The 23559-nt window shown below is 48.4% G+C and overlaps 1 protein-coding gene across 9 annotated transcripts in view; it reads right to left on the minus strand.

Annotated features, from left to right (window-relative positions):
• Hdac4 (histone deacetylase 4) overlaps nt 1–23559 on the minus strand; it is a 242442-nt gene that overhangs the window by 19460 nt on the left and 199423 nt on the right. For 7 of the 9 annotated variants that reach the window (XM_029480595.1, XM_029480619.1, XM_029480601.1 and 4 more), the window contains 8 exons: nt 22079–22212; nt 19948–20068; nt 16364–16410; nt 13068–13175; nt 11035–11090; nt 10045–10132; nt 7727–7846; nt 6964–7061 (listed from right to left, as the gene is read on the minus strand). In XM_029480595.1, the coding sequence (XP_029336455.1) occupies nt 6964–7061; nt 7727–7846; nt 10045–10132; nt 11035–11090; nt 13068–13175; nt 16364–16410; nt 19948–20068; nt 22079–22212 (772 nt within the window). The remainder of the gene's footprint in view (nt 1–6963; nt 7062–7726; nt 7847–10044; nt 10133–11034; nt 11091–13067; nt 13176–16363; nt 16411–19947; nt 20069–22078; nt 22213–23559) is intronic. The other 2 variants (XM_029480609.1, XM_029480606.1) reach the window with 1 other exon arrangement.

A 23559-nucleotide genomic window follows, 5' to 3' on the forward strand; every position in this document is an offset into this window, starting at 1 on the left:
GTGTAAACATGGGCACCACTGAGATGTTCAATGGTCAAGCCATCTAGCTCTCAACATGAAACCATTAACCATGGCCAAGCCGTGGTGCAGGGCCACAAACAGTCCGGCCTCAGAGACTGCTTCATTAGATGAGGAATGGCCAACACCAACATTCAGTGTCATTTTAGGGGCCAGCAGGGACCCTGAGAGGGAGATATTTGTGGTCTCATAGTTCTAGCAGGAGTGTTTTGTGTTCCTGGAGCAGATGAGGAAGGTGGTTGTGTTGTCTGGTCATGTGACTGAACAGGTAGTGCCGTGAGGTGGCTGACGTACTTGGCATCTTTCTGAACTACCTGTTTGTGAAGCTACCTCACCTAAGCTGTCCCACCCAGAGGACAACTGTGTCTCATATCCTTTCTAGCATATGTGGTGGGCCTTTATAATCTGTGCATGCAGGAGCACCACAGGAGGGGAAGACAGATGCACTATGGTTCCTCCTACTACCATGCACTCAACTGCCAAAACAATCAACCCCACTTTCTCTTTCAACCTCTCCTACCTATCAAAATTAGCAAAGTTCCAACTTTAGCCAAAAGACACTCAATTCAACAGGACCAACTTAGGAATAATTCTAGGTCACACCTTGGCTGCCAGTTCCTCAGACTTCAGGGTGGTAGAATACATTCTGTCTATATCAGAGCTCCCAGAGACAGCTTAGATGGAGAAAGGCAGAGTAAAGTGGTGTGGTATGGCCTTACATGCTACTTCAGTTGCCTTGGCTCTGGTCAGTATGCAGAGGTCTCCTAAACAATATACATATTCAACTCCAGATAACTGGAACCTACACAGGTATTCCAGACCAAAGTGGGACAATTGTGGATTTGGCTTCTGCTGCTCTGGAGGTGTACACAGTCTAGTGTCTCCTGAAATTGTTTGTTTTAGGCTAAAGGGATGTTCTAAAAGCCAGCCTGCACCTTGGGGGCCCTGTGGACCACTGTTAGAGTGCAGGACACATCCAGCTAACCACAGATGAGGGCCAACAGACTTGCAAAAGTCTGGGCAGGTAATCTTTTAGTCTTGGGTGAGACAGGCTACAGGTGCCCTGAGGTGTTTAAGCAGCAACCACAGATGATGAGGGAAGATGCAAACTGGTGGATTCCACACAGGGGCTGTGGCTGCAGATCTCAGCCCTGGACTCATCTGCATGACATGTCATGCTCTTCAGTGAAGGACCTTGGGCCTTAGACTACATAGCTGTCAGTGTGCTCTGCTGCAACAGAGGCACATAAGACTGTCACTTCATTGGTACAAAGCATTTAAGTGAGCATTTACCCAGTGCATACACTGGAATTTGTCTAGAAACATGGCACAATGGTCAGGAGCACGTTCATGTTGTAGTCAGTCACAGGGTAGAGAATGCCATAGGATCCTTCAGCTTCTACGTGACTGACATCATTGCATGGTGTGGACTTGTCTCCCCAGGGCAAGGTCTGCAGGCCTCTCTGAGTCTTGGGTCTTCCTTGGTGTGAGATGCTGAATTGACAAGATGTCTGAACAGTGGTTGTCATACCATTATACCAAGGAGACAGCATCTTAATTAACTACTCAGTGAAGACATTGTCACAGAATTCCTGTCTTCAAAATAATAAAACCTATCACGTTTTTGACATGGATTTTAAAGCCAAGCCAATGTCTTTCCAAGTAAAACCAACTGTTGTCCCAACTGTGCCATTTGCTAAGCACTCCAGTAAGTGCATATGAAGGGCTTTAGTATTTAGTTTTGAAGTATAGCTGAGCTATTTAATATCTAATTACCTGCCCCAAAGAATGTTCTGCTAAAATCATTATTAAATGGAGCTCATACCAAGAGTACTGATGATCACAATTGCTGTGTGTTATGGTCCAGAGCCAACCAAAATGAAACATAAACCATTCCTCAGGTTGGAGCCAAAGTGGCCCTGTACACAGCAGCAGTGGATGTTAGCAGATGCAGTCTCTGGTGTCTTCTCAGCTGCTTTGAAAATGAGCTGAAGCTAGGATAACTGATGATGGCCCTGAATGTATGGTATGTGTCAGAGGGTGTCTTCAGCATCCATTTGTGACATCATAGGATTGTCTCTGTTCCTTGTTGGAACATGGCTTTTTAACTTCTGTGTACCAGCTGGACACTCCCTGATATCCTGTGGATGTGCCTCCTACCCAGGATCCTCGTAGGGAAGAACCTCAAAGAATGGCCCTATTTAACTGGTGCTCTAAGAAAATGAGTGACTGAGTTTACATTTTACTTCCCAAAATAAACTTTGAAAGCATCAACCTTGTTTCTGAAATAGAAGATCAAATATTTGTAGCCTCCTCTCTATCCTTTTGTGCATTTATGTGTGTATTTGTAAATCTGAGATTGAGGGCAGGGAGGCAAAGCTTCCTGAGACAACAAATCAATTTATCATCTGCCTGAAGGAAGAAGAAATGAGTCAAGGTGGACAGAGCTCTGAGAGGGTTGGAAATGTGACCATGTTCATCCCTGGCTGTGGGGAGGGAATAAGGGTCCCCATAGGTACTCAGATGCAGAATACAGTGGCTTCTCTGCGGGTGAGCAGAACATGTGGAGTGATCCTATGTATGCTGTGTGACACATGTTGTGTGATGAATGTCTCTTCTGCAGCTTAGGCCACTTCATTACCAGTACCGTTGTGGGCCCTGCTTTCACACCAGTCACCCCAACTCTGCAGCTGTGGCATGTGGGCTCTCATGCATAGGCACAGCCCAGAGGACACATGCCCACATCTGTCTGCACTGTGCCTTGCTTGGAGAAAGGTGGGGCTGCTGCACCAGGAACAGATGCAGGTCCAAACTGCATTTCACAGAGAAACTGTTCATTGCTAGCCACATGGGAAGGTCAGTACCAGGCATAACCTAGGGGTTCATAGTCACACATCCCATGTCTTATTAGAGGGCAGACAGGACACATCTCTGAAATGCATACTAAGTAAGTGCAACAGCTAGGTGATGCTCTCACATGAGAGCAGGGAGCCCCAGAGCATCAACTGTGGAGAGCCACTGAACTACTCTAACTTACTCTGGGCTGATGGCTGCCATACCAGGGGACACCAACCTGTGTCTTCCCACCCAGTCCTGTCACCACCCTAGGGGTCAATGTCACGTAGAAGCTACCAAAGTCCACTCCCTGTCTTGACATCCTGCTTTCACTCTGACTGCCACATGCTCACTATGGCAAGCCTACTCCAAACAGCCTGGGTTGGCAGCCTGTTATTAGAGAGCTTGCCTTCTCCTCCACAGGCTTCCTCTGATTTTCAGTACCTCCTCCCACTCATCTAAACTAGGAAAAAACCTCAAACAGACTGTGTGTGGTGCATCCTCATGCTGGCTAAGGCTTGGGCTCATGGGAAGCTATCCTACCCTCAACTGGTCTGACTTTCTCTCTTATCCAGCTCCAGTCTCTAAGGAACCATAGAAGGGTCCTCACTTCTTTATACCTAAAGCATTCTGTCCTAATGCACCAAACCTGTCTTTCCTGGATTACTAAATGTCAACTCAGACACTTTCTAAAGAAATGGCTCCAGCAAGAACATTCTCTGCTATATACCCAAATGTGCACATCTGACTCTGGCCTGGTGCTGCTCAACCTCCTGCAAGTGAGTGTGTTGGAGATCACAGTGCCCACACTCATATCAGCCCCAGTTCCTCTCAATTCCATGGCTTTTTAAAAAAAATATTTATTTATTATTATATGTAAGTACACTGTCATTGTCTTCAGATACTGTAAGAGGGCGTCAGATGTCATTATGGATGGTTGTGAACCACCATGTGGTTGCTGGGATTTGAACTCAGGACCTTTGGAAGAGCAGCAGGTGCTCTTAACTGCTGAGCCATCTCACCATCCAATTCCATGGCTTGTTACTGTTTAATGAGGTAGTCTCATCCTCTAGGCTTCTTTCCATTGGATTTGTCTACTCAAAAATGCTTTATCCTGGGACCATGTCTTTTACCCAGGCCGCAGTAGACACATCACTTATTGTTTAGCAGGAAGGAACTCTCAACAGCATCCCCAGGATCAAGGTGAACAGGCAATTTCTTTGGGGATGCTTTTCCCCATAATGCTCGGCTTGGACCTCACCTCTGGGGGCTTCTGAGGCCCCCTGGTGGTTGAGAGCCAACCTCTGCATCACAGATGTAAATAAACTTTATCCCTGGTTTCTCTGTGGGATCAGGCAGATCAAGAGAGTTTGCTGATTCATTGGACTTCCTTTGTGCTTCTCCTGTCTTGACTTCTAAGACTACCATACCACCATTTACTGGGTTTGCTGAAATTCTATCTAAGGAAGCAGTGGGATGCCATGATGAACTGCAACTACCTCTATAAAGGTAGTTGATGGTTTGACCAAATTTCCACACTGGGAGTGCTTGTTTCTCAGACATGAAGCCATTCAGAAGGCAGTGGTGACTACAGGTGGTACCAGCAGAGTGTGTATTCACAAGGGCTATGTGCAATCTTACTACTACTACCCGAATAGCTCTTTGGAGAAGGCATCAACAGAAGCAGGCTATAGACGGGAATGAGGAACGAAGGCCCAATGAAGGGTACTGGGCTTTGTAGTCTGAGGCCAGTGTCTCATCAGTGAGAAATTATGGATGACCCTCAGAAGACCACATTGCTGACATCTTTGTTAAGCTTCCTGATGACACATGACTCTGTGTCACTGCAGACAGGTCCAGGAGGTTAAGGACAGCGTATCACTCTGCCTCCCAGCCCATGGTGCTCTGACTGAGCTCCGACAACTTCAAAGCTGTGTCTGGCTTGGGGCCTGGTTTGAATTATGGTTCCTTTTCTCTCATAAGTCTCTAAGCCCGAGGAGAAAGTGCCCGTTACTTCTGGATCCCATTAGGGGCAATTTTCTTATCTTTTCTTCATCGGAGCCTTGATCCCCTGAAAATGTGACCTGGCAGGAGAGGGCTCTGAAGAACAAGGTGCTGCCTTTGAGGCATGCCTTGTCCCAAGGGGCCCCAAAGGCGGAGACTGAAGAAGAAAGGGAGAATGAGTCTCTGACCCCTTTCCACACCTGATGCCCAGGGAACTATAAATTGTGAACTTCAAAGTGCTACTTTACATTAAAATCAATAAAAAAAAAAGAAAAGACAACCTGAAACAATTTCCCTTTTCAAAGAAGCGATTGAAGCTTTAGAAGGCGCTCTCAATAAGGGATTATCATTCATACACTTTGCCAAACGTTAGAACAGATGTCAGGGTGACTGAGGAAGGAAGGCTCACCTCAAAGGCTGGCCAGGAAGGTCAGACACTGTAGATACCTGGCCAGGGACACCAGGGATCAGACTTGGGGCCCAGGACCACAGAACTGCAGGCACACTCAAGAAATTCCCCCTGTGAAGCACAAGGCCTGGGGGATGAGGGCCGGCCCAGTCACTCGGCTGCAAGGACTGATGAGTGGAGGGTATCCATTTATTGTCATCAAGAGTATTATCTTCTTTCTGTACCATAGCCACCATGAGGCCTTCACAGGCCCTGACCTGCAAACAGCATCCACTCAGAAATAAAGGCCACTTACTGGGCAATGACTTTCTCTCTTACCACAGTCCTGGCTCTCAGGCTCAGCTTCCATGGACTTTCTAGTGTTTAGGGGAGGTTTGTAAGTGAGGTGAGCACAGATCAATGTGGTCCAACCAAAGGGATAAGAGGAGAGGAGCAGGTCACAGGCAACATGAAGCTTCTAAGGCCTGAGCGATCCCTGCCTGCACCTAGCCAACAGCTGAACAGCAGACCTTTGTAATCGTGTCAAATGAGATTTGTCATTTCTAGGAACAACTGATGAGCCAGTCAACTCTGACCCACTCGGCTAGGACTCTACCATACTGGACCACAATCACCTTTCCAATGAGAAGTGGGACTGAAAACCTACTTCAAAATGAGCAAGCAGATGCTGAGAAGTGCCCTGAGACTGGCTCCACAGCTAAAGAGCACATGGAAGGTCTATATAAACTTTACGGACACATCTCACTGATTAGGGGCATATACACTTGCATACATGCACACACACTTGCTCGAACCTCCAGAGATCTATTTCTTATGGAATAGGCATATAAGCACACAGCAATAGGCATATACAGGGACACACACAGACACACGGGGGGTGGGGTGGGGGAGGGAGAGAGAGAGAGAGAGAGAGAGAGAGAGAGAGAGAGAGAGAGATAGAGAGACATATACATAGTACCATGCAGGATCACATAGACACACGCACATATATATATATATACACACACAATGCACCTGCCTGTACATATGTATAGAGGTCAAGACATGACCCCAGAATTACAGAAAAGGCAGAGAAGACCCCTGGAGGTCCGCTGATGTTCTTATCCATAATACAAAAAAAAAAAAAAGTGCATTTTGAGACCCAAGGCCCCCCACAGGCCATGCAGGCCCAGGAAATACTCCTGGGCTATGGCTAACTCGCCTGGAGCCTCCACAATGCACAATGGCTGGGGAAAGCTGCCACAGTAACACAGGAAGAAAGCGGGGCCCGGCCATCCACTGTTGGCTGCAGTCTGGCCTGATGGTAATAAAAAGAACTGTGGAGGATGGAAGTCAGTATTTTGTAAAAAGCAGCCAGTGTGAGGGACCAGAGCAGCACAGACAATGTGGTGTGAGCTATCGATCTCCTTCATTCAGTTCCACTTTCCTTTTACAAAGGGTTTGTGGAATAATGAGCAGGGAATGAGATCTTTTCATCCTCAGTTTCCAGTGACTCATGAATACTTTCTAGCACAGCAGAAAACTTCCCCTTCCTCCATCACCTCCCCATCTTTCCACTGGGACTCAACAGGCTCTCAGAAAAGGGAATTCCTAAGAGAAGTGAGGCAGTACAACAATTAAGCCCAGAGCCTCCAGACGGCTCGGCTGCCCTGGACTCAGAAGAACCAGTCTCTGTGGTTGGACAGTGGGGTACTCACCTGAAGGCTGCCAAGTACTCGGCGTCTCCCATGGGGGGCTCCAGGCCACCCGTGAAAGCCATGTTGACATTGAAACCCACGCCTGGCCCTGTGCCCACCTGCGACCACAAGGAGAGAAACTGTCACCAACTCAAGAGAATACCTGGCACAACCAACACTTGAACTAGGGTGGATTGGGCTGGCGTGCCCACAGGGATAGGTACATGTCCCATGCATTTGTGTGTGAGCTCACCAGTGAAGTTGGCTACCAGTGCCAGGCACTGTCGTCAGCGGTACAGTTTTCACAGGGCTGCAGTTATTTACAGGCCCTGAACTAGGAGGAATTACTGAAAGACAAAAGTGACTCTACTGTGGGACCATCTTCAGGGGCAAGCTCTGTGTCCCTGGGCATGCTGCTTAAAGATGCCCCTAACAACAGTGGCTGGGAGTATCACCCCAAGGTACAGAGAAGCAGGAGTCCTGGGGAGCAGCTCAGCAACCTCCCTTAGTGTGTGCTTTGCTCACTCCGAATGCAACCAGATTTGGTGTGCAGATTCTCACTAAACTGGAAAAAATTCTGGCCTAAATCATGCACAGGATAATCCAGGCTAGCATTTCCGGCAGGGCAACCTGAGCTGTAACAAGTGTGAAATGCTACTTCTGTGGCAGATGCAGGGCCTGCATCTGCCTGGCTCTCTTGGTAGCTGTGGTATCTGGCTCCAAGATAGCTTGTTCCCCTCCAGATACAAAGTTTCACACACTCCATTTCATACACTCCACATACCTCATCTGGTGCTCCACTTCCTGGGAAGAAGTTCCCATCGTCATAGCGGTGCAGGGACATGTAGAGAACATTGGGGTCATTGTAGAAGGCCTGCTGGGTCCCATTCCCATGGTGTACATCCTAAGAGAACAAGAGAACTGGCTCAGGGAGGATCAGGCCTTGAGTTCAACCCTCCTACTAGGTGAATAGCCTGGAATCTCTGGCCAGGCGTACACCTCATGGTCAGGTATTGGGGGGTACATGCAGCATTACAGAAATGCTGAGGCAAGAGTCGGAGTAACTCTGAGCACATAGTGTAGTCCTGACTTCAGTGAAAGGGATAGATGGGGTTAGGCTTCTAGCTGAGCTGAGGCTGCTATGTCAACAAAGCCATCTGAGTAATCTTACATGCCTGCCTTATTTGTGGTAAGTGAGCCATTTCCTAAGATAATCACTAATTGTGGGTTGGCTACTTACAGGCACATCACAAAGGGCAGCTGTTCTCAACCTGTGTGTTGCAACCCCTTTGGGGTTGCATATCAGAGTTCCTGCATATCAGATATTTACATTACGATTCTTAACAGTAGTGAAATTACAATTATGAAAGAGTGATGAAAATAATTTTATAATTGGGGGTCACAACACAAGAACTGCATTAAAGGCTGCAGCATTAGGAAGATTGAGAACCACTGACATAGGATATGTGGCAGTTGACCCTAGGTAGTCATGAGTGACCCCCACCCTGAAAAGAAAACGACCAGCTCTTTTCTTAAGACTTGATGCCCATTTATCAAGAGGCAGCTTTGGTTTCTGCCAGGCCAGTGGCCACTGTTGTAGGTCATGGGACTTAGTTCCCAGGATGGGCAGGCTAGGTGGTTTTGGGCTGCATAGCTCGCTCGCTCTCTCTCTCTCTCTCTCTCTCTCTCTCTCTCTCTCTCTCTCTCTCTCTCTCTGTGTGTGTGTGTGTGAGAGAGAGAGACAGAGACAGAGAATGAGGAAAGCTTTTTCTACAGGGTCATTCATCTGTGCTCAGTGCAGACTGTGGATGGATGCCCCGGTGCTCACAAACACAAGAGCCCTTCATGCCATGCACCAGGTTCCTGGTGGAAGGAGGAACCACTGGTAACACTGCACAGTAAGTGGACGAATACTGTAAATGAATCATAGCAGTATCTATGTGTGTTGCCATCATGCATTTTAATACGAAGTGTGGCCCTGGGGAGCATGTCCTGCAGCCCTGGGAAGATGAGACTGTCTATGTGGGTCACCTGCTGACTTAGTTGTTCCCAGAACATAATTGTCACATCTATGTAGCCACCAACTGCATGGCACTTCTGGTTTTCTTTTTTTGTTTGTTTGTTTGTTTTTTTGCCACTTCTCTGCTTGTTCCCTAAGGAAGGGCCAGGATGCAGGAAGGGACAGGTTCACTGGTGTGTAGAAAACTACAACCTTCCTGCCTTGCTCAGGCCCTGTCCCAGACCCAAGTTGACTTGTTCTTCTGGTTTATATTTTGTTGGTTCTTTTTGAAACTGAGAAGGGCTTGAAATCCAAATGCTGTTCCATCCTGATGTGGGCTTAGTATAAAGGATGTTATGAGACATCAGTACGAAAGAGTTTCTGTGTGCAGGTATATATTAGAACCACCGGTTTCTTACCGCTTTTCACATAACATACAATTCTGCAGAACAGGGCTACCCAGCATGCATGTCCTGAAGACCACTTCTCTCAGCCAGGACCAGGGTGATCCAGCCTGGCAGAAGCCCAGGTTGCCTCTTTTCCTGGTGTTTGGAGTTTATGACACTTAAGCACTGTAACTAAGGACTGCTGGCAGGCACACCTCAATACCTGTCTACTCATGGGACAGTGACACTTGGCTTAACTCTCAGAAAAATCAGCCACTCCACAGTGGGGTTATAAGAAGCTCTGTTCATTTAGGAAGATGGAGGCTTAGTCATGTGTGTGGTGTGAGTTTCAGCTAGCGCAAGTAGGCAGTCCAGGTCCATGTCCCCAGGTCAGAGCATAAGAAAGGTTGAACATGACCTTCAATTCTCCAGCTTCCTAGAGACACTGCCGAGGACCAGCCATGGTGGCAATCCTCACTATGGGCACGATCCTGCAGGTCAGGGCCCATGAGGTTAGGATCAGCTGGCCAAAGTCTTGAAACCAACTTCAAATGGATGCAGGCTTCTCTGATCTCTGAGACTGCATCCAGAGAGTTCAGTTCCTCAGTCCCAAGTATCAACAGAGGACAAGGCCCAGTGCTCACTCAGGCTGTCCACTGGGGAGACAGGTGGGCATGCATGCTCTTCCCAGAACTGGCTAATGAGGCAGCCACTTACCCAGTCTACAATGAGGATCTTGCTCACATTCAGTCTCTGCTGGAGAAGTTTGGCTGCAACTGCCACGGAGTTAAAGTAGCAGAAACCCCTGCAGAAGAGACACCTAGTTACTGTTTTTTACACCATTCATAGCAGAGCATTGTCTAAAGTCCCTATGAGGGTTCAGGGGAAGGCCAGCTGGTTCTTCTCAGGACCTCAAGTGATGGTAGTGATGAACCAACAGATTATAGATACATGAAGCCACACTAAATGCACATATGCCATAGATTCACAGGCACAGAAGCACATGTGCCACGTCAGATCCACCCATCAGACACACATACTACCTTCCACAGACACACATGTATACACCGTTACATGAGCACACATACCACAGAAGACATCTACCCACCACAGAGAACCTCCCCCAATCCCAGATATACACACAGGCACACTTAAGTGCTTACACTCACCTACAGACACAACATAAAGGTATACACAAACATACATGCAAACAGCACAAATATACACAGACACATATACATATATCAGATGCACGCGCGCACGCACACACACTGAAGACATATAAACACTGTTAATGGTTAATATTGGTTGACTTGACAGAATCTAGAATTATCTAGAATATATCTAATTGGGCCAGCCTTTGGGGAAGGCTCTGAACAATTATCCTGCTTGGTTAAAAAGGTAGTAAAACCCATCAAAAATGTGAATGGTACTATTCCTGTGGGCTAGAGACTGGAACCATCACCACGCACATCTGTGGCACAGCCTCCCTGATACACCCAATGGGGAAGCTAACAGGTGGCAGTGCCCATACTCCTTGTCCAACTGCATGGCCTCAAATCACATGTCTATGTTGGCTGTGGGCAGAGGAGACAAAGCAATACACCCTGGGTGATGTGCACAAGGCCACTCAGTTTCTCCCCGGGCCCCCAGATGCTTACCCATCCCTGTTACCCATGCTTTTAATCAGCCTGCTTGCCCACTTACATGGGTGTGCTCTCCTCGGCATGGTGTCCTGGGGGACGAACCACAGCAAAGCCATTCTGCAGATGATAGCAGACAATGGGAAATAGTGAGGAAAGACATTTCTTATCCACAAGAACGTCACTAAATTCAGAATTCACAGAAGGATGTGGTTTCCATTACTACTAGTCACGATATGGATGGGGAATGGGGTTAGCTGAGCCTTGTTTTGCAGGCAATCTGGCTCCATTTTTAAGGCATGTGACCTGAGGACAGACAGTAGACCCTCAGTTCTGTTTTTAAGTGCCTATGGGTCAGGGCTGCCATTGGAGGGCGTGTGGGTTAGGGTCTGGGATGGTCTTGTTGCATGTTGTTCACCAGCAGCCTTATGACAGACAAGGATACAAATGAAAGAAAGCTGGGTATGGGGGTGAATGCTATAATCCCAGCAGCAAGATCAGGAACTTGAGGCCACTCTCAGCTATACTGTGAGCTGGAGGCTAGCTTGGCTAAATGAGAACTTATTTTCTCATCCTCTTAAAAAAAAAAAGAATGTTCATATAGGGTGCTGCTAGATCCATGTCCTGCCTCGAGCAGGTCTTGGGCTCACCTCTATCCTGACTGCAGCTTAGGTGTTGGGGAAACAGACAGCTCCTACAGTCCCCAACTCTCCTCCCCCCCAGATGGCACTGGATGGCATGGTTGCATAGCCGGCTCCCCGCTGCTCATACTTTACAGAACCAATGGTACACCCCTGGGACTGCTGCTGTAAAAACACTCAATAGGCCTCTGACTCTTCACCAGCACCAAGAAGTGGTCAAGCTTTAACTGAGCACAAAAAGGTCGGCTGACTACTAACAAGGGTGCTGGGCTGCTAAGCTGGCTCCTTAGAACAGGACATGGCAGTGGTAAGGCTGGGAAGCAGACCTAAAAGACAGACGCTACACTGTGATGCTCAGCACTGCCGACTCACTTCCTCAACCCTGTGTCTGCACTGAGTCCCGGGCACTGGCTTTTAACAAGCAGCTAAGTCAGATCCCACCTGCCTCTTGCATTGAGCAGACAACCGTGTGCATGGTGCTGAGCAGCAGCTGAGCATGGCATGAAGACATACCAGCACTCACAATGAGTGCAGATGAACTCCCACGGGGCATTTCCCCATGAACATCCTCACGAAAAGCTTCCACAGTGCATACAACCTTCCACTGTCAGGCCCACATCCTTTAGCACACTGTGCTGAGTAGAGTAGGAAGACAGTGTGGGGGTTCTGAGTATGGAAGGCCATGTATGGGCTAGCTCTGGGAAGCCTCTCTGCATGTCACTGTGAACTGAGATAGTCCTTCTTTTCTCCAGGATACTCATTTTCCTTGTAATGATGTCAGTACTTCTGGCCTTCCAATTTGGGGAGATCTAAGCCACTTCTCAAGTAGACAAGGCTATTTACTTCTGGGAAGAGGGTGGGCAGGAGCTGCCAGTGATGGGGTTCAGCCTTCACAGCTGCCTGCCCCTATATATACGAGAGGCACCCTGGCATGGAGGGTACTTGATTTTTGCTAGGGCTCAGTGTGCTGGCACAGTTGCTGTCTGGTTCAGTAAACATCCCGTGGGCCAGACAACTACATAAGTAGGAGGCTGCAAGGTCCACATTGCATTGGCTTTCAAGATCTGCCACATGCCAACACTAACACAGGTCAGAGAAGTATCAAGTTTCCCACAAAGATCACAAGATACTCTCTTTTGACTCTGTCTTATCCCAGTGTCTCTCCACCAGTTTACACTGTTGTAACTCAGGTGTGAATCCAGCAGCCATTAAAATGTCTCATTTTAATTTCAATACTGCTGATACTGAGGAGATGGGCCACATGAACAAAACCTTGCTAGGCTCCTCAGCAACTGGGAAGGTTAGAGGGCTCTACAGATCCATCACAGAATGTGGACAACGCATTTTTCACAGCAAGGGAATGCCCACATCATCCTGGACAGGAGTCTCCTCACAGAGGGCAAAGGGCAGTGGGCAGACCTTCCTCGTGTGGCCTAGCTCCACAATGCTCACTGACCTTTAGCTCTCCCGTGGCCACCTTGAAGACCAGCTCCACTACACAGCCTACAGCCAGGCGGGCTGCCCCAGACGAGTGCACCTCATTCCATATGGTGTCGCTATCCACCTGTGGAGAAAACGCTCCTCCAGTGAGCCACATCCTGTGTTGCTATCACTGCTGTCACACATTTCTTTTTGAGATGTGCCAAACAGTAAACACACAAATAAAAGCAAATGACCAGAAATATCATGTTGTACCCACCAGTAACCCTTTCCTTTCAACTTGCTCTAACAGACCTGGGCTGACAGTGAGCATCCTAACCTACTGACTCCCTTACTATGTAAAGTGGAACTGGAACTAAGAGTTATGCTAACAATCAGAAAATGAAATGGAACAGAAACTATAATGAGTGGCTCTATTATGTGTAGTATTTAACTGCAAGCCTACTAAGGACTGAGAGTAGTTACATGAGACCAGGACACAAGGCGTAAAAATGAACTCTTAGGTCTGTCCCAGGTAATAGAAAGGTGGCCTGTTAGCTTCCACTCAAAACAGAAAGCAGGGCCAACCATTTGTGTTACTGGCTTGGGCAAAGAAGAACACATTACAATTCTTTAAAATCACATTTGTATGTGTGTCCATGTGTGCACTTGCACATGTGTGTGTGTCCGTGGACCTTCAACACCATCTGCTAACTGACAGATACTGATCCCTCAGCAGAGAGGGAACAACTCTTTCCAGCTTTCCACAAGCTTCACTCTCAGAGATAGATGATTTAAACCTCTTTTATATGGGTGAAGACATTGCTGAGGTGGGTACCAAGCATGGGCTATGTTCTTTAAATAGTTCCCAAATGTCAAAGGAATGCCTGAGAGGCATCACTATTCAAAGCCGAAACCCTGGCTTGTAGTCCTATGCAGACCAGCTCTGGCTGGAGAATCACATCTTTACTATTGGCTCATTATAATATCAAAGGTGACAGACAGTGCAGCAGACATTACCAGCTGCCTTGTGACCCCCAGGGGGCAGCAGTGGCCTGGCAGCCCAGCAGTGTTCAGGCCAGGCTGGAGGCTATAAGCTCAGTGATCATTTCCTTCCCCTGTGTGAAGAAAAAGCCTAGCTTTATTTTATTTTTTTTCTTTGTACTTTTTTGGTGGCTGGAGAGACAGCCATGGATTCTGGGAACTTAACTCTTATATTTTTGGTTGTGAGCCTAGCCTTTAAGGGTGGAGCCATCTCTCCAGCTTGAGCTTGACTTTATTAAAGAGCATGCCTAAGACATGGGGAAGGGAATACACATGACATGTGCCAGTTCTCCCAGGACTCTCTGTAGACTACTCTCTGGGCATCACAGGCCAGTGTCTGTAACCTGGCCAAGCTCCTTTCTGCACAGAGGAAGGAATAAACCCCAGGACTCCAGGCTGCTATCATGGCAAGACTTTTCTGCTATGTTGTCCCCATTTATGTCTACCAGCTGCTTCCGTTAGGGTGGTGATGCTAACGGGAGCTAGAGGAAAGTGCTTTATGGGAAGTACAGAAATATCTGGGAAATGAAATTGAATACTGACAATGGAGCATGTGGCAAATCTGGGTGAGCCCTGGGAATCAGGGGGCTCGAGTTGCAGTTGGAGGAGGTAGAAGCCAGCAGAGTCCAGACTACATTTCCAGGCAGGGTTGGGGCAGGAGCAGAAAGTCACAGACACAGGTCTTTACTAGTCTGAAGTTCACAATAATGAGGTGAACAAAACAGAAGAGTTTTTATTTGGTTTGGAAAAAAAAAGATCAAAAGTATTTCAAACTTTTACTTAACAGAGCTAATAAGGATTGGTTTTTAACATTCTAAAAGAACTACCATATGACGGTATCGGCAATGGGAAGCTGCATCCAGGTACAGAGGGGCCTGCCCTTAGGTTCCACTCCTCATCCCAAACAGGTCTCAGATTTCCCATAGCATCTGCACTGCTCTTTCTGACACCTCAGTGGGTGGAGGGGGAGCAAGCCCTGGAAATCTTGGGAGGAAAACTTGAGTTCATGGCTGTAGCAGAGACCCAAAGAGTCACTAAGAGCTTCTAGGCTGCCTTGCTGCCTCCTGGCTTCCCTTCTGCAGTCTGGGCCCCATGGGCTCCCCTCACATCTGTTCAGTACGTCTGCATTCATTTGGCATGCCGGTTGGACCTCAGATCTGGGGTTAGTTGTGCAGGAGTCTGCCTGGGTTTGACCCCTAGGTCTGAGCTTGCATTTAGTTTTCATTTGCAAATTATAAATGCTGCCTCGCACAGGACCCTCTGGCTGCAGGGCAGTGCAAATCCAAATCTTTTCAAGTTGGGCCAAAAATTTGCCCTGAATTAAGAGATTGCAGCCTATTTACAATACAAAACAAAATAACTCCAGGAGAGCTTGGTGGTAGTATGAATAGATGCCATCATTCTCTTTCTGACGGGGCAATTTTCAAAGCAGCGATTTCTGTAAAGACTCAGGAAGAAAACAATTTTGTTTCATTTCCATAACAGAATCCAGACCTCAGCTTCACCTCACAATCTGTGATCAAACACAGCACAGGTTTTGCTAGGACAAGTTTGGCCATGTGCTGGCCCAACACACCGAGGTGCTGTTGTGACTCTGAAGGTCAGAAGATCAGACAGGAGGCTTGGTCCCACTCTCTTATCCCAGGGGACAAGAGTACTGCAGAACCACTGACTCCTGAGGCCAATTTGGCAGCACAAGCTAAGGCTGTCTACACAGGTGGAGTAGATATCTTGACTGCTGCCTCTGCCTAGTTTTTTGTCATTTGTGTGTCTGAGTCTGTTCTCTAAGTGACTAGCTACTCGTATCACCTGATTATAGAAATGCAAGGGCACCATAAACCAGAGAATGTCTTACAAATGTCATCTGACCCATGGATGCTCTGGTCACTGCACAGAAAACTATCTGGAGTACAAACTAGAGCGTGGCAAGAAAAGTGCACAATTCCCTAAGAGGCCTCTGTGACCTGTATGGACAAGCATGTAGCACTGCTGTGGACGTAGGCCATGAGGCACAGTGTACACATGAGGTGCACAAGAGCTGTGGCCTAGTAAGATGCATTGTTAGACAACCTTCCCCAAAGAAAGGTGCCTGAGTTCAGTGAAAAAAAAAAAATGCTCTCAGCTCTCAGTCCCTTTGAAGCCCCAGATGGCCCCGCCCACCCCATAGTACTGTTTATGGAAAACACCTGGCAGCCATTACCCACTCGAGAGAGCAAGGCAATGATTTCTGTGACCACTGGGGCCCTGAGAACAAACAGGACATTATTTACACATTAAAGAAATGCTTACCCCAACACCACCACAAGGAAGCCTGACGAACACTGAGGTCAGCGAGCCTGTGGGGAGAAGGACAGGGTCAGATGATCAGGGTAGCACTGGCTCTGTGAGTGCCCAGTCTGAAGAGCATGCTGTGGACCCTAGGACAAGACTGGTTCTTAGAGTCCCACAGGCTCTGCTGCAAGACTCTACCACCAGGCAGCAAGGGCAAGGAGAGTGGCTCTGCCAGAGTCTGAAAGGAAGCAGCGTTTTATGGGTAGGCAGCCACAGGAGGTGGGAGTGGGCCCCTGAGGAGTTGGCAGTCTTGCACAGTCCAGACACCATGCTGCCCATACATCTTGTGGGTAGGGGAGCTTGTTTGTACCTGACAGTGTTCCTATTACAGAACAGAACCTCCTCTGTTGAGGCCTGGCAGATCTAGGGGTTAGGGGAGGCTGGTTGTGTTTACATATCTGGCTGGAGTTCTTAGCATGGATCTGAGTAAACTCGCCCACTCCTGGCCTACAGCTAAGTGCACTGAGCCATTATGGACAGTGTAGGAACAAGGACATGCCTGCATATTTCCTGATACTATGAGTCCTCAAATTCACATGGAGGCAACAGTTCTGTGTGGCCTTCCACTTCCTATTGTTTCTTGAAGGCTAGGGCACTTGGTTCCTACCTGGGCCAGCTTCTTACTACCCCTGCCATTCTTCCTTAAATGGACAAACAGCCACAGCCTAGGTCCAGGTCTTTGTCTTTATTTGCATATAAAAACATGGGAGGCAGAACAGGAACAGTAAATCCATCTTTCCTTCAGTGAGAGGTGGGCAACAAATTCAAATGTTTTAAGCTTTGCATACTTAGGTTCTTGCAGCAGAGGGGAATCTCCAGGGGGGTAAGAGTTGGCCATGTGGGGGATGGAGAGCTCCTCTGCCCAGACACTGAGACTTCCTTCAGGAAATGCATACTGCTTATGTGGTGGCCAGGGCTATGGAAGTGTGTCTCCCTTTGAAGTTATAGCCAACACTGTGTATGTTATAGATGTCAATCACTGGAATATTGTCATGTTCATAATCCAGCCAGCAAAAAAGGGCAAGGGAAGTTTATCCTCTATTAAGCACAGAAAGCACACTTGAGTAGGAGGCAGGGCATCCTGTTCATGACAAGGATGAGCTTGGGTGTCTATCGTTAGTTTATTCAAGGGTCTCTGCTCTAGACTGATTATCTTTCATGCCAGCTTGGGCCACAGCCTAGCTCTAGCTGTCGGTGGTTTGGGGTCACAACCGCTTTAATCAGGCTGTACAACGTGCCTGACGTCTAGCCTTAAGGACTACGTCCACTCACAGCAGCAGGAGGGCTGATGTTTTAGGGTGTGGATGAGGTAGGAGAGACATGGCTGTGCCTTCCGTAACACACTCTCTGTGAGAGCCAGGCTTTCAGAGGTCTGCTTAGCCTGCTTTAGAGTCACCCACGCCAGGTTCTCCTCTCCAGCACGGTTGTTAGGCCCCTCCTTGTCTCTAGGGATGGCATCCAGCCCACCACACCTGCCACTCACTTCAGTCCCATGTGGAAAGGCACATCAGTAAAGAACTACAAAGGGCCTTTGTACAGCAGAGAAACGTGTGGATTGAAAAAGGAAAGAAAAGCACAGCAGTATTTAAACATCTAATTAGGGCTATGTTAACAGGACTTGGGATAACTGCTATTACAATGTTTCAAGTACTTAGGTCAAAGACATTTGTGTAGGTCTGTGGTGAGGATGCTGTAGAAACTTAAGCATGGGTCTTGGGGGTTAGGTGGTGATGGAGCAGGTACTTTCTGCAGTGTCAATGTGCAAAGCTTAGCAAGAAGGAAAAATGCAGGGTGAACTATGGGTACCAATTGCATCCAACGACACAGGTGTAGCAACAGAGTCCACCACATAGTTGCTGGGATGCAGGGATGAGTATAGGGTGTAGGCCATGGGGAAAATATTCTATAAAAGAAAAACCCTGGCAGAAATGGGCCTGAGGAGAGTGGTGCTGGCCATTAGCTGAGGGGTAGTGTTCACGTGACTGGTGGGCACTGAGTGGTCATGTCTTAAGCCTTGCACAGACACTTCTGTTCCACATGGTACACATCTAGTTCTATGAATGTTCTGGTTTGAAACTAGCTTAAAATTAAAAACATTCAGGTTGGTAACTTTGGTGGGTTGAGGAAGGGGTGGCTGAGGAATGGCACGTGTTTAGGAGGGCACTTGTCTAGCTGGCTCTGTCCTGCTCCTGTGTGGAGAGTACTCTGTAGCCAAGTGGCCCATGTGCAGGACAGTGGGCTGTAGAGGGCAAAACAAAAGGCATGGCCTGAAGAGTGAAAGTCCCAGAAGACTTACGATATCCCTGCATCCAGCCTGGGTCAGTAGCAGACAGCACCTGCACCACACATCCCAGGCTACTCTGACTGTTTCCCATGGGCCACAGGGCTGTCCTTTGGCTGCTGAGCAGCTTCTGGCTTCATCTCATCTAGGCTGGCAGTGTTCCCCAGTGGCTGAGAAAGAATGCTAAGGAATGGAACTCCTAGGTGCAAGAGGCCTGCCCTCCTGTTTATTCGGCAGCAGTAACAGTGTTGGGTGGGTGGCAGGGACAGGAGGGAGGCAGAGCACGCCCCAGTTCTCTGTGGAGTGCCCCATGTCATGCCCTACTATTCACTCTTAAGACTTCCTCATTGCTGCCTGCCAGGGTCTAACTCCTAGGTCCGAGTAATCTGGCAAGAGGCGCCCTGAAATTCTAGCATAAACCCATCCCACTCCCATCCGCTCCTTGGTACTATCGCTAGACCAGGCTCCACCACAGAAGGGCTCTGTGTGAGCACAGCATCAAGAGCTTGGAGGACACGTCTGCTGGGAGCCCTCACTGGCAGTGCTCTTTGGACTGGCTGAGCACCTGCAGAGGGGTCCCCTGTCTCCTGATTGAGGGTGAAGGCAAGCACACAAAGGGCCCACTAGAGAGGGTGGGAGGGAGACAGGCTTAGTGCAGCCCAAGAACCCCCATTGTGGGACCACGACCTGAAGTCAGAGTCCCAAGGAAGAGACCAGAAGAAGCTCTAGCTCTGTCTGTTTCTACTGCCTGTAGTTCTGGATCACTGCAAAAATCACTGTCTCTGAGCCGTTGGGGTCTGTGGGGTAAGCCAGGTTGGTGATGTAGGATGCACTCTGGGATTACATAGGGCCCCACAGTTTGTCAAAGCCTACTTTTATTAGATAAAGCCCCTTCTGTTGATGCAGGATGAGTCTCTGCTAGCAAGAACCTGCCCATAGGAGTGCTGACTGACAGGGGCAAGACTCAGCTCCCGAGTCTGTAACCAATGGCTTCAGTGTGGCCAGGCCAGGGACTCTCCAGGCCTCCTCTCAGTCTTCCCCTCAGCAGTCTTAGAAAGGAAACTGCAAATAGGGCAAGGGCTGGGTACCCCTGGCCGTAAGCATTCCTGAACAGCTTCCAGAGCTGACTGTGCTCTAGGCTTCTCTGCACCGTGGCCTTAGTGGGAGCCAACCTTCCTGTCCTGGCCAGCGGCAGGGGCCAAGGGCTGGAAACATCACTTGCAGATCAAACCTGGTAGGGATGTAAGGAGGTCTCGAGTACCTAGAAGTTTCTTACTGTCCAGTTTCTGTCTGTTGAGAGGATTTGTGCCATAGAGGAGTGTGTGGGCCTCCGAGTGCACTGTCTGCAGCTCCTCCAACGTGGCCTTGCGTCCACGGATGCACTGTGGGACACAAGAGGAGAACATATCGCTGTGTCAGCTTTATCTCTACCATGACAAGGCCACTGCCCCAGAGGGAATGCAACCTGAATATGGGGATGGGCACATGGTTACTGACGTTTTGAAAAGTGGAAAACAAAACAGCACATAACATCGTATTTCAAAATATTGTAGATGGCTTATATTTTAATCATAGCTTTGAAAAACATTTAAAAAGATAATTCTGCTTTTCAACATGACCCCCTTTACTGTCACACAAATGATTTTCAATAAATTATTACTTTGTTTTCTAAAACCAAGGTCTGGGCTTAAATAGCAGGAAGTATCCAAGGTGAGGGAACTGCCTGAGCTCCTTCTCGAGGGCCTCAAGCCACTGCTCTACTATCCATCCCCTCAACACTAGCCCTTTGTGGGACCCTTTGAGCATGGTGACACACTGTGCTCTGTGCTGCACTGGGAGCTGGCTACTGTGCTCTTGTGCCTCCACACAGGCAGTAAGGACTGAGGAGAGGGGGCCACCCTGCTTTTATCTATTGTGTCCTTACCCCTGCCTGGCTCCACCTGCTTTCTTGGCTGAGAATCTGCCTCACAGTTCCTGCCTGCGTGTACTTTCCTGGGAGGGGACAAGGCATTGATGATGGCTGAAAACTGCAGGCTGCCTCAGGGCAACATCTGGACACACAGGATGGCTAGTTCATCCTGCAAGGCCAGCTCAACAGAGAGGAAAGAGATTTTTCTCATGACTTGTGTACACTGGTCAATGCTGCCCCCCAGTGGCATAGCATTCTGGACAGACTTCCAAAGCAGGTGCCTGTGGCCTCACCTCACCCCTGTTCATCATTTTCTATCCACAGGGCCTTCAGGAGCAGGTGTGGGCCTGATACTGAGACATCCTCAAAAGTGAGGTACAATACGGGTGGTAAGGGAGACAAGGGCTATGTGAGCCCTGGGCTAATTCTAAACTCTGAATTCTCCAGTGCATAAGGGAAGGCAGGTGAGCCCACAGAGAGGAAACAGAAATAACTGCTGTTCCATGACGTATTTACTGGCCTTTGAGGTTCCTTGTGCCCTAACCTATACTGATGTGCAGGACAATGTGAGGGACAGATGAAGGGGTTTTCCTAGCTGAGGAGAAGACACAATAGGTTCCTGTGGCAGGTACTGCAGGCAATCCTGGGAGGTAGGTGATGGCAGCCTTAGGGCACAGGGAAAGGAACGAAGGCTCACCTGAGACTAACAGCTCCCAGGCACAGGACCCTGGTCTCTGTCCCTGCCTTACTCAAATTCATCCTTCCTCCTCAGAGCTTAGGACTCCTGAGTACACAGGGCCTGGGAATGCATATCTGCTGTGTCATGACACAGGAACCCAGAGAGGCCTGACATGATCTTGGACAGAGCCCTTTTCTATGTGACCTGCTCTGCTGTGGCCAGATATGGGGTGAACACTGTACCACTGGCAGGTAGGCCAGCCCTGCTGAGGGCAAGCATGGCACCTAGATACCCAATATGGTAGTGCTGGCACTGCAGATCTGGCAGAAGGTGACTGGGAAATGAGGACTTCACTCTTAGAAGTTATTATGGCTCAGACCTGTATGTCTAAACTAGTTCTCAAATGAACAGGCTGTCACAGAGAAAAGCCAGCTCACACAGCAAGCTGTCTCCTTTCTGCTTCTGTTACGTTGTGGCTTAGTCAGGGGATTCTCATTAGATGTTGGTACTTTGTTTTTGACCCTCTAGCTACTAAAACTGTGAGGTGGTAAACAGACCTCTTTGCTTTATAAAGTATAAGCCTCAGGTATTCTATCACAGCAATAGAAAAGGTACCAAGACAGGCTTCTCAAAAGTCCACAGACAGTATGGATGGAGATGAGAATACATAGGCAATGTTTCCTGAACCCTCTCCCTTACTACAACATGAATACAGACTGGTAGAGAATATGAATACAGCAGGCTGGAGGCCATGTCCTGGCACAAACAAGACAGAAGGGGTCTCTGTCCCCATAGACCCCATACCTCACACTTGCCACGGAGTCCAGTCTCCTGCAGGCGGGACCAGATGCTCTGGATCCTCCCAGCATGCTCCGGGTGGCTGTTGGTGTTCCCACAGGTGCACTGATGCTTCAACATCAGTGTGTCATACACAAGACCTACAGTGGAGCAGAGCTAAGTCAGAGTAGTCCCCAGGGCTGAGCCACCCAATGCCAGAAGGTGGCCCTAAGATAGCAGCAGAATTCCTAGGAGGGAACAGAGCAGAATTGGTTCTTGGTTCAAGTTCATCCCACCCCCTTTCCAAGCTGGTACGAGAGGATCTTGATAAAAGCATAGTCAGAGAGAGACCCAGCACTGGCCAACACTGCAGCTCAGGAAGACTGGCTACACCATAGGGCCAAGTTATGAATAGAAAGGTGAAAAGGTAAGACAATGGCACTGAGGTCTGGGTGGCCTCTGCGCTACACTGACTTAGGAATGGCAGGTGTTGGTCCTTCAAGGCCTGCCTGCCTAGTCACTGCCCAGGCTCTGCAGCAAGCAGGTGGGCACTGTCCAAGGTACCAGGTGGTCCGGGTCTGAATGGGTTTTGTGGCTTCCCAATTTAGAGCAGCTCAACTTGGTGGTGGGGGGGTGCAGTTGGGGGAGGGTGAGAGGTGGCATGTACCCGCTTACTCAAGATGTATACAAGAATACAAAGAGAACTGGACCTCTTATGTGAGATGCATATGCAGCCGTGAATCAAGCAAGTGCATGAACACAGCCTATAGCTTTGGACTGTAGAACTGAGCCAGCCGCACAAACAGAAAGGTCTCTTCTGACCAGCCTCAGAGAACACTATGAGCTATAGCACTGAGCACTGTTTGCATGTAAGCTGCCACCGAGGTTATCATTGCAGAGTTTCCCTTATCTGAGCTGCAGTCCTTTAAGGACATGCAGAGGTGCAATTTTATTGACTGTTTGTTTGATTGATTGATTAGGTAATTTTGAGATATTACTACTGAAACTTTTCCCTAAAATAGGAAGTTTCCTTCTAAGAAAAGAACATGACTATAGTTGCAATGTTCTTCAAGAAGACGCGACACTTTATAAGACCTATGAAGGATTTATGTCATTTCCCTTCATTTCATTACAAAGAAATAGTAAATCAACAATACAAAGAACCATCCTAGCTTCTTTGCTTGCCACCACAGGGAACTCTTGGAAGGGGTGGTGTGGCCATCTTGGGAAGATAATCTCTGTCCCTGCAGCTGTGGTCTACACTCTCTGTTGAGCTCACCCTAGACCTCTGGACCTTTAAGGAGCAAACTAAAGTGGCACTGAGACACTACATCCAGTCCACAGGGCAGGTGCAATGCCAGAGGGGAGAGAGGTCCAGAGTCTGCTCTACTCCAGCAGAGTTTCCACTAACCATTGTACAGGGTGTCACAGAGCCTCCTGGCAATGCTGATGTCCTAGGCTTGGTATAGGAGAATATATGCAGAAGATAAAGCTGCTATTGCTGCTGA

Source organism: Mus caroli, chromosome 1 (genome assembly GCF_900094665.2).
Source record: "Mus caroli chromosome 1, CAROLI_EIJ_v1.1, whole genome shotgun sequence".
Classification (NCBI taxonomy): Eukaryota; Metazoa; Chordata; class Mammalia; order Rodentia; family Muridae; genus Mus; species Mus caroli.